Here is a 10,999-nt window from a genome sequence, read left to right as displayed (position 1 = left end):
TCAACCCTACAATCAGAAAACTATCAACCCTACAATCAGAAAACTATCAACCCTACAGACAAAAACTATCAACCCTACAGACAGAAAATATCAACGCTACAATCAGAAAACTATCAACACTACAGACAGAAAACTATCAAAGCTACAGACAGAAAACTATCAACCCTACAGACAGAAAACTATCAACCCTACAATCAGAAAACTATCAACCCTACAGACAGAAAACTATCAACCCTACAGACAGAAAACTATCAACCCCACAGACAGAAAACTATCAACCCTACAATCAGAAAACTATCAACCCTACAATCAGAAAACTATCAAAGCTACAGACAGAAAACTATCAACCCTACAGACAGAAAACTATCAACCCTACAATCAGAACACTATCAGCCCTACAGACAGAAAACTATCAAAGTTACAGACAGAAAACTATCAACCCTACAGACAGAAACCTATCAACCCTACAATCAGAAAACTATCAACCCTACAGACAAAAACTATTAAAGCTACAGACAGGAAACTATCAACCCTACAGACAGAAAACTATCAACCCTACAATCAGAAAACTATCAAAGCTACAGACAGAAAACTATCAACACTACAGACAAAAACTATCAACCCTACAGACAGAAAATATCAACGCTACAATCAGAAAACTATCAACACTACAGACAGAAAACTATCAACCCTACAGACAGAAAACTATCAACCCTACAGACAGAAAACTATCACACCTACAGACAGAAAACTATCAACCCTACAATCAGAAAACTATCAAAACTACAGACAGAAAACTATCAACCCTACAGTCAAAAAACTATCAACCCTACAATCAGAAAACTATCAAAGCTACAGACAGAAAACTATCAACCCTACAGACAGAAAACTATCAACCCTACAGACAGAAAACTATCACACCTACAGACAGAAAACTATCAACCCTACAGACAGAAAACTATCAACCCTACAGACAGAAAACTATCAAAGCTACAGACAGAAAACTATCAACACTACCGACAGAAAACTATCAACAACCCTACAGACAGAAAACTATCAACCCTACAGACAGAAAACTATCAACCCTACAGACAGAAAACTATCACACCTACAGACAGAAAACTATCAACCCTACAGACAGAAAACTATCAACCCTACAGACAGAAAACTATCAAAGCTACAGACAGAAAACTATCAACACTACCGACAGAAAACTATCAACAACCCTACAGACAGGAAACTATCAACCCTACAGACAGAAAACTATCAACCCTACAGACAGAAAACTATCAAAGCTACAGACAGAAAACTACCAAAGCTACAGACAGAAAACTATCACACCTACATACAGAAAACTATCCAGTATCGAGACTATCAGGTACGACAATCGTTATACTTACTTAAAGACACACACGTAATCGGAGCGTTCGCCACAAGCCAGATCTTCCCACTGGAAGGTTTGAGTTCGGAGAGCCAAGCAGTCAGCGTCTTTATGATACCGTCCCATGTTGTCCGGCTGACCTGTCCCCCAGTTTGTGTATGTGAACTCTTGGGTGGATTCTGACCACACCCAATGTTGACCTATCTTGGTACCGGACAACCATACGTAATACTTGCCTGGAACACAGAGCTGAATTACACCTGCATACCAGCCACTGCACCCTTCACAGTGTGTAGATGCATAAGGTTAGTGTGACAGCTAGAAATGATAGTTAAATTACGTGTTACGTTTTAAATGATAGTTAAATAGGTATTATATAATATTAACATTGCGTGAGTGAGTGAGTAATATTGCAGCAATGACGAGCTAGACCAGAAATAGACTTCACGCATTGTACCCATGTGGGGAATCAAACCCGGGTCTTCGGCGTGACGAGGTGACCTTTTGACCACAAGGCTACCCCGCATATACGTATGTCACGATTTACCAGCCTATAGATAGCGTTAATTGTGTTAAATAATTGCAATGCGAAAGTAAATGTACACCCATGTTTGCTGGCGGCTACAACTGAAGCAGACAAGGAATGGGTTAATCGATGGTGTTGCGTTTACTATGAGAATCGAAAATGTGTTTAGGATCTAAAGATTGCGGTGTTTCGGCGAGTACACGGCGAATTTCGTCTGACAGTATATATACTATACTGTTTTATGGGATTGAAGGAATACCTCCGAAAGTGATTGTAAAATCATGCTAACCCACTCAGAAGCCCACATACACTCAGGGGCAAAAGAAACAATACCAAACTTTATAAAATGATAATTTGTGTTTGGACTTTGATATTTGAATATTTATGGCTAGAAACATTCAACCGAACGCAACAAAGCTGACTCAATGAAACAGTGATGCACGTGCAAAGCAAGAACCCAGAAAAGTGAACTTATTCACGATAGTTTCGTGCACGTGCACACATGACACACGTGACAAATATTCGGTATAAAAGCACGTGAAAATGTTTATGGACATCCACATTTTACGATTACATTTGCGACCATGCCGAGATTATCGCAAGAAGAGAGAGAAAGGGCAATCGGCATGATCCAGCTTGGCGCTACCTACAATCACGTCGCCAGGATCTTCTGTTGTAACCGACTGACAATAACCAGGCTGATGACCCGTTACAGACAGACAGGCAGGACTCAGGACAGGCCGAGGAGTGGCAGACCTCGGGTCACGACCCCAGCTGACGACCGTTACTTGCGTACCCTGCATTTGCGGAACCGATTCCTCACCGTGACATCATCAGCATCGACTGCGCTGGGTCATCGTATCAGCCGAAGGACGGTGTCCAGGAGACTTCGTCAGCATGGTATCCGATCCTACAGACCTACCGTGGTGTAGCACTGAGGCGTGTACATCGGCGTCGACGTGTGAGATGGGCGCATCGTTCAAGGTTGGCAACGCAGACAATGGGACAGAGTCTTGTTTACCGATGAGAGCAGATACCTCCTGAACAGACCTGACGGCAGGACACGAGTGCATCGACGCAGATGAGAGCGGACGGCACGTTGCTGCGTGCAGGAGGTTGAGCCGTTTGGCGGTGGTGGCGTTATGGTGTGGGGGAATATATGTGGTGACAGAAAGACAGATCTGGTTGTTGGAATTTGAATGGGCAGCGTTATATCGACCAAATCCTTCGGCCAGTTGTTCTACCCTTCCTACAACAGAATCCAAGAACTGTATTTCAACAGGACGACACCCCATGTCACACAGCACAACGTGTGCAAGGCTTTCTCAACGCTAACAACGTTGTTGTCCTGCCATGGCCATCACGCTCTCCGGATCTTTCACCCATTGAGCATTTGTGGGACCATCTTGGGAGACAGATTCGTGCCAGACAGGTCGCCCCAGTCAACAGACAAACCCTTATCCAAGCTTTGAGGGAGGAGTGGAACAGGATACCTCCTCACGTGATCAGACGTCTGACCTCATCTGTTCGACGTCGTGTTAGAGCCTGCATCGATGCCGGTGGTGACCACACTCGATATTGACTAGCAGGAGTGTCTCTGTGTCAGAGACATTGACGTATCTCATCTTACTGGAGTGATCGAATACAGGACATATGAATATAATGTGTTTTTTTGAAATTATCTCAAACAATTATTGGCCTCGATTAATGAATTTGATTTTCCATGCTCCTCACCTATTTGTCTTCTAATTACAACATTGATTTTCTGTTTATCTTTTGTCATATTTTATTAATTAGCCTCAATAATATGGTATCGTTTCGTTTGCCCCAGACTGTATATGGCTTCACAGAGTACGTGAGTGAGTGAGTGAGTGTGGTTTTACGCCGTTTTTAGCATGTGGGGAATCGAACCAGGGTTTTCGGCATGACAAGCGAAAGCTCTAACCACTAGGCTACCCCACCGCCCCCGGCTTCACAAAAAACAATGAATATGACTTCACAGAAGTCCATAGATATATTTCACAGAAGTCCATAGATATACTTCACAGAAGTCCATAGATATACTTCACAGAAGTCCATATATATACTTCACAGAAGTCCATATATATATTTCATAGAAGTCCATAGATATGCCTTCACAGAAGTCTATGCATATGACTTTACAATCCACAGACAATTTGGCAATTTCAAGAATAATTACTGTACTTTCCGATTGTCAGTAAAGTCATTCATAAAGCAGTATGCGATTGTAATCAAACAACTAATGGAGAAGAATATTATCAGAATATTAACACTAGAAATCACCATATCAGATTAGAACTGGGCCATTTAAACCAGGGTCTCAAGTTAACGACTTTCTTTATTAAGCCCACTTACAGAACTTTTAGCACAGCGCACTTACTTTTTCCAGACAAAAAACGGACCAGAAATTTATCCATCTCTTCGTTTTTTGGCTTCAATCATTGTCATTGAATTGGCTTTACAGTTAGTCTGAAAAATTACGAATAGTTAATCTAATGGTGTGTCTCTGAAAATGTTGAAGCCTTGTTAATCAGGACATTACCACGTGGCCGTGTTTCTGTACTAAAGTGGTTCAAATTGCGAGTGTCATTTCATGTTATTTAACAGTGAGTGAGTTTAGTTTTTCGCCACACTCAGCAATATTCCAGCTATATGGCGACAGTCTGTAAATAGTCGAGTCCGGACCAGACAATCCAGTGATCAACAAGCATGGTCATCGATCTACGCAATTGGGATACGAGGCCATGGGTCAACTAAGTCAGCAAGCCTGAGCACCCGATCCCGTTAGTCGCTTCTTACGACAAGGATTGGTTACTGAAGATCAATTTTAACCCGGATCTTCACGGGTTACGTTTAAGAAGACGTAACATATTTCTAATATGAGAGTGAACCTCTCAGGTCATTTAATTGTTTTATATTCCCATAGAGAATAATATTACGTGACGAAACTCCTTCCGACGCCACGAGGAATCCGACTGTACACAATTCCGACTGTACACTAAACACGTTTTAATGAATCACAATATTGTTGATACAAGGTGTTTACGACATATAAGGTTGTATTTTACACCATCGGTGACATGCGTCACAAACACATGCTCATATTAATTGTTCAAATAAAAAATGGATTTATGCAAGAATGTCATCATTTCGTGTGTCCAGGGTGTTATATTCGTTTTAGGACAAACACCCTCGAACCATTACGCTACTGTCGTTCTTTTTTAGGCTACGTTCAAGACGCTTTATAAAAATCAAAAATCCCACTTGAACGAGGCTTGAGATTTGGTGACGGGTCCGAATCTTATCTATGTTTGGCGAATGGGGCTATGGTATTAACTGAATATAACTTGTATAATACCTACCTGTGCCGATGAAAATGACTCCTGCCTGTTGCAAAATACATAGCATGAACCGTTGTAGAATGTTCCTCCAAACGCACACATTCCTGGAAATAATGTCTCATCAAAAATTGAAAGGGTATTTGAGAATCAAAACTTTCTCTCATTGATATTTACAAAGATCACTATTAAGTCGGATTATATTTAATGTGTCAGTCCACACAGAGTGAGTGTGTTTAGTTTTGCGCCGCTTTTAGCAATATTCGAACAATATCACGGCGGGGGACACCAGAAATGGGCTCCACACATTGTACCCATGTGGGGAATCGAACCCGGGTCTGTGGCGTGACGAGTGAATGCTTTAACCACTAGGCTAAACACACACCCACCCATCCCAACGCCTCCCCCTCCACCCCCAACCCCCCAGAATCAAGATATACGTTAAATATATAAACACATGGTCTGAATGTTTATATCAAACAATCAAACAATTAACATAAGTGAGTGTGTGAGTTTAGTGTTGCGCCGCTTTTAGCAATATTCCAGCAAAATCACGGCGGGGGAGACCAAAAATGGGCAACACGCATTGTACCCATGTGGAGAATCGAACCGAGTCTTTGGCATAACGAGCGAACGCTTTCACCACTAGGCTACCCGACCGACCGCAATTAAGAAGAACATATGTGTCAAATAGCACGACCAGATACAGACATACTCAGATGACCAGCAGGAATATGGTCCTCGGTGCTTGTGGTTGCTGTGATGATCGCAGTAGGGTTCGTGGTAGTGTTTGTTAGTACATCAGTCCCTTCCGTCTCTACATTAGGGGCAGGAGAATACTTTGCAGCAGTGGCTGTAGTCGTAGGTGTAGCCGGTGTAGCCGGTGTAGGGGAAGTAGTTGTTGCAGACAGAGTGGGATAGAAACCAGTTATAGAAATATGAAAACGTGTAGCTGGAGTAGAATAAACTGTTCTGGGGGGATGGGTGGATGTCCTTGTAGCTGTTGTGGGAGGTTGGGTAGATGTTGCAGTAGAAGTAGCTGTTGTGGGAGGTTGGGTAGATGTTGCAGTAAAAGTAGGTGTTGTGGGAGGTTGGGTAGATGTTGCAGTAAAAGTAGCTGTTGTGGGAGGTTGGGTAGATGTTGCAGTAAAAGAAGCTGTTGAGGGAGGTTGGGTAGATGTTGTTGTAGCTGTTGTGGGAAGTTGGGTAGATGTTGCAGTAGAAGTAGCTGTTGTGGGAGGTTGGGTAGATGTTGCAGTGGTAGAAACTGTAGTGGGAGGTTGGGTAGATGTTGCAGTAGAAGTAGCTATTGTGGGAGGTTGGGTAGATGTTGCAGTAGAAGTAGCTGTTGTGGGAGGTTGGGTAGATGTTGCAGTGGTAGAAACTGTAGTGGGAGGTTGGGTAGATGTTGCTGAAGTAGTTGCTGTCGTGGGAGGTTGGGTAGATGACGCAGTAGGGGAAACTGTTGTGGGAATATGGGTAGTTGTTGAAGTAGTAGCTGTTGTGGGAGGTTCACGAGATGGCTCAGATGAAGTCGTGTGATCTACATTGTTGTCTCTAACTACCGCTGTAGTTGCTGTGCTAGTAAAACCGGTAGCAAAGGCAACACGACTAAAGGCGGTAGTGGTAGGGGTCGTGTCGACTGTAGGTGACGCAGTAGTAGCTGTAGCGTCAGTAGTTGGAGAACCGGACGTTGTAGGGCTGCTGATACTGAGTGTTGTGATCGAAGTGGACATTGACGCAGTGGAAGGCATCTTTGATGTCACCCTGCTTCCAGCAATAGTGAAATTCTTTCTGTTAGGGATCCCAGTAGTCGGTGCGTTGTCCCATGAAACCAAAGATGTCTTCTTTGTGCTTCGAATGTCAGAGCCGGACTCAGAGGGGGAGGTTTCGTATGATGTTGATACAGGCTGTTCTCCCTCAGGTTTGGATGAAGATCCACGACATGACGTAAAGGAAATTAATCCCATCGAGGCCTGAGTAGATGTTGACATTGCAGGGAGTCCTGTCAAAACAACAGAATGAAATATATTGATTATTGATTATTAACAAAATCTCACATTGAAATAAATAACCTGTTGAACTTTCGAGTTGAATTAAGTTTCGAAAGTTTACATCTCAACATATTAATCAGTGAAGAGTTGGGAAATGGAATGTAAAACTAAGTTTACTAAGATACCCATTTTAAAGGGTAATACAAACTGTGTGAATCTGGCTGAAATAGCTAAAGACAATATTGCGAGGAGACATGTTTTAATGAACAAAGATACGTTGACACGTGTCACACAATACCAACGAAGAGTAAGCAACCAGTAGAAAGATCACCTGTCAATATGAAAATATCTCACCAAACCGAAACGTCAACAAAATTTTGTAAAAATATCGCAAAACTCCCAGTAGTCAATGATCCATGGTCTTCAGTATATTCCACTCTTCAGGAAGAGCATTGTCAAGTTCCTGTAGCCTTGTTGCCAGGACATGGCGTCGAGAGAGGGAGATATATAACCCTTTTCCACATGTTCGATAGGGTGGAGGTCTGGGCGCCACTCTGTGCGGTCTACGGTCTATGCTCTAAGTCGGCATCAACGGCCTTGCACATTGCGTTCGTGAGTATTCGAACTTGATCAGAAAGGATGTCATCCTTGATGACAACATTTCTGTCATAATACGACCTATAAGTTAAAGTCTATTACATAAAATGACATTGTTGAATTGTTAAGCGACGTACATGCGTTTACAGATTCATGTAACCTTCAGACCAAAGACACCCGTGAAGATCCGGGTTAGAATTCATCTTCAGTAACCCATGCTTGTCGTAAGAGGCGACTAACGGGATCGGGTGGTCAGGCTCGCTTACGTGGTTGACACATGTCATCGTATCCCAATTGCGTAGCAAGTCAAAACATTGATTACACAACAGTTTCGTTTCCTGTTGACTAGGTTGCGTCCTCTTGCGCAACTTAGTACAATAACCAGTCCAGAATTTTGAGACCAAATCATTTAACTGGATACATAAATATTAATCAGTATAATATGACACATCTAAGCACTTGTATAGTGCAACACTACGCTCCGTCTAATCCTTGCAAACACGTCGTGCAGCGTGCTCTGTCGTACAGCGAGCTCTGACAAACGGAAACCTGGAAATCGTGGAAATCTCAAAACGAGGCTATGTCGCTAGAAAAGTTTGGCGGTCTGGTACGGAATTGATATTATATCAATCACATTGTGCGTTACAGAACTACACTGAATAAGCGTTAAAACACATAACCGGTGTAGTCAGTGAGCCAGATGCATTGTGAATCATTTTACGACCTCATCCACTAGGGGCAGTCTGTGACGTCTTAGTTAACGACATGCTGCCTACACCTCGCCATAAAATATAGAAATACGATGTTATTAAAGTTTAAAATTAAAATTCATTTATAAATACCATGTTCTTAATAAACAAAAAATTGGAATTCAGTGTAACCATAGTTATTTGTAATATATCTATTTTCCCTTTCACTCGAGAAAATTCGGATCGGCTGAAAAGTAGGTCATTGTCTGAATAGGTTAATGAGACTCATGTTTCGGTTTGATTGATGTTCATGATGTTGATCACTGGATTGTCTGTTCCAGACTCGATTACCGCCGCCATGTAGCGGGAATATTGTTGAATGCGGCGTAAAACTCACTAACTCACTCAGACCAAAGATATTTGTACCTTCATTGGATTTTGTGAAGCATCTCAAATTCTTGTCCAACACACGATCGTCGTCAAATATATCCAGCAGGGCACATGTCTGTGTACGGCAATTAAAGGTGGTGCAGTTTACAATGATGGCACACAGGCGGGCACAGTCCAGCAGAGACTTGACCACGAGCATATTGAGGCACGTGTCAGGAATGGGAAAAGCCTTAGCCTAATTGTTTAGAAACTGAAACAAAGAAGGTGACCATGTTCCCTGCATCATGTTTCCCAGGTGATTTAAAATCATGACTATGGCTTATGAGGTACCGTTATTCATATCTGAAGTAATTTCCTTCTGTCTGCGTGACATCTTAGCATTTCGATCTGGCTGTTATTGCTGTGAACCTCGTTACGGTGATAAATGGTTTGCTTGAATATGTTGCATTTACAAAGAGTAGGGAGTATTTATATTAATCATTAAATGAATGTCTTTTACAAGAATGGTCAGACATTCTGAAACGTTCTTACTGAACAGCTCTGACATGTGTTGTGAGGTGCACCTGGCATGAAGGGGTACTGTTTCTATTATATGATACTGTGAGAATTTCCACACTTCAGAACTCATTATATTAGAGGGCTAGCATTGGATACCGTTTCTGAATTTCCAGGCACATTTTTCGATCCATAAATGTATCAACTTACAAGTGTAACAAAGTGGAACCTAATATTCTATAAATATTTATGCAAAAGGTGAAAATAAAACCGTGAACCTTACATGTTGTGTACACAGATAACAATAAAGGAGACTGATTCCATAATCACGAAACAATCCTTTAGTAAAGCAAAGCCCATGTTCGATTCCGATTTTATCATAACCATGGGTGTATAGACCACTATCACATAGAGATGCCCATTCCTGGTGTCCCCCCGCCGTGATATTGCTGGAATATTGCTAAAAGCGGCGTAAAACCATACTCACTCACTCACATAGAGATGATACAAGGTGGTCACAAGAAGGCGAACATACCCTTCCCTAGTTGAACAAGGTCAAATCAAATGTTCTCCTGAAAAAAACCAATGCGTCTTATTGGAGTGGGTGAGTTTAGTTTTACGCCGCTTTTAGCAATATTTCAGCAATATCACCGCGGGAGAACACCAGAAATGGGCTATACACATTGTATCGAACCCGGGTCTTCAGCATGCGAGCGAACGCTTTAACCATTGGGCTATCCCACAGACCCCCCTTCTTATTGGAATAGATACTGTGTTGCAAGACAAATTGGGTGTATCCTCCCTCATCTGTGACAGCCGTAACAAATACATGCAAGGACAAGTCAATTAGTCACCTGGAAACGAAACCACTTAAGTGCTGTTAGGATAACAGGAGGGCAATATACGCAACCCATCGATGATAATACGACAGAACCCACGACTCATAATGAAAATAGAATAGCGAGAACTTGAAAATGCTGAATGAAATTACTTGAGTCGTTACAGCAATGGCGCAGTATCTGTTACAATAACAGCCCCCATGTCGACTGTTATATTCCTGTTGTTTAACACAGGACTGCATTTTCACACCACTCCCTCTTTACCGAATGGCGAGTACTCTCGTCGTGATGTTTCTAACATCCGCTTCAGTGAGCCAGAGTGTGTGGTATTAAACTACTGTAACATCAGCTTTACCATAGCAGTAACATGAATCCAACAAAACAGTGGCTGGTAGCGATAGCAACTACGTTCATGCACGGTCTTCTGGGTATCATTATGATATCACTACTGACCTCAACAAGTTGAACATTCCGCTCCTGCAGTAACATGATAGCGCGAGTCAAAAGCTGTGCGAGTTCATCGCACCGCAGCCCATCTGTCGTGAAGGCGTCATTGACGATTTGTGCGAGTTGATCGCACCGCAGCCCATGTGTCGTGAAGGCGTCATTGATGAATTGTGCGAGTTGATCGCACTGCAGCCTATGTGTCGTAAAGGTGCCATTGATGACTTGTGCGAGATGATCGCACCGCAGCCCATGTGTCTTGAGGGCGTCATTGATGATTTGTGC

At 42.4% G+C, this 10,999-nt stretch overlaps 1 protein-coding gene across 1 annotated transcript; it reads right to left on the bottom strand.

The window, feature by feature from the left end:
- Window positions 1-6,088: 6,088 nt before the first annotated feature.
- On the bottom strand, window positions 6,089-10,740 carry LOC124275503 (guanine nucleotide exchange factor subunit RIC1-like). The gene is made up of 2 exons (XM_046711085.1): window positions 10,724-10,740; window positions 6,089-6,764 (listed from the first exon to the last, which is right to left on the bottom strand). The coding sequence occupies exons 1-2, from the start codon at window positions 10,738-10,740 to the stop codon at window positions 6,089-6,091; spliced, it is 693 nt and encodes a 230-aa protein (XP_046567041.1).
- Window positions 10,741-10,999: the final 259 nt, after the last annotated feature.

Source organism: Haliotis rubra, unplaced genomic scaffold (assembly GCF_003918875.1).
Source record: "Haliotis rubra isolate DU_JTF1 unplaced genomic scaffold, ASM391887v1 Scf2, whole genome shotgun sequence".
Lineage (NCBI taxonomy): Eukaryota > Metazoa > Mollusca > Gastropoda > Lepetellida > Haliotidae > Haliotis > Haliotis rubra.
This window is presented reverse-complemented; position numbering and strand designations above follow the sequence as displayed.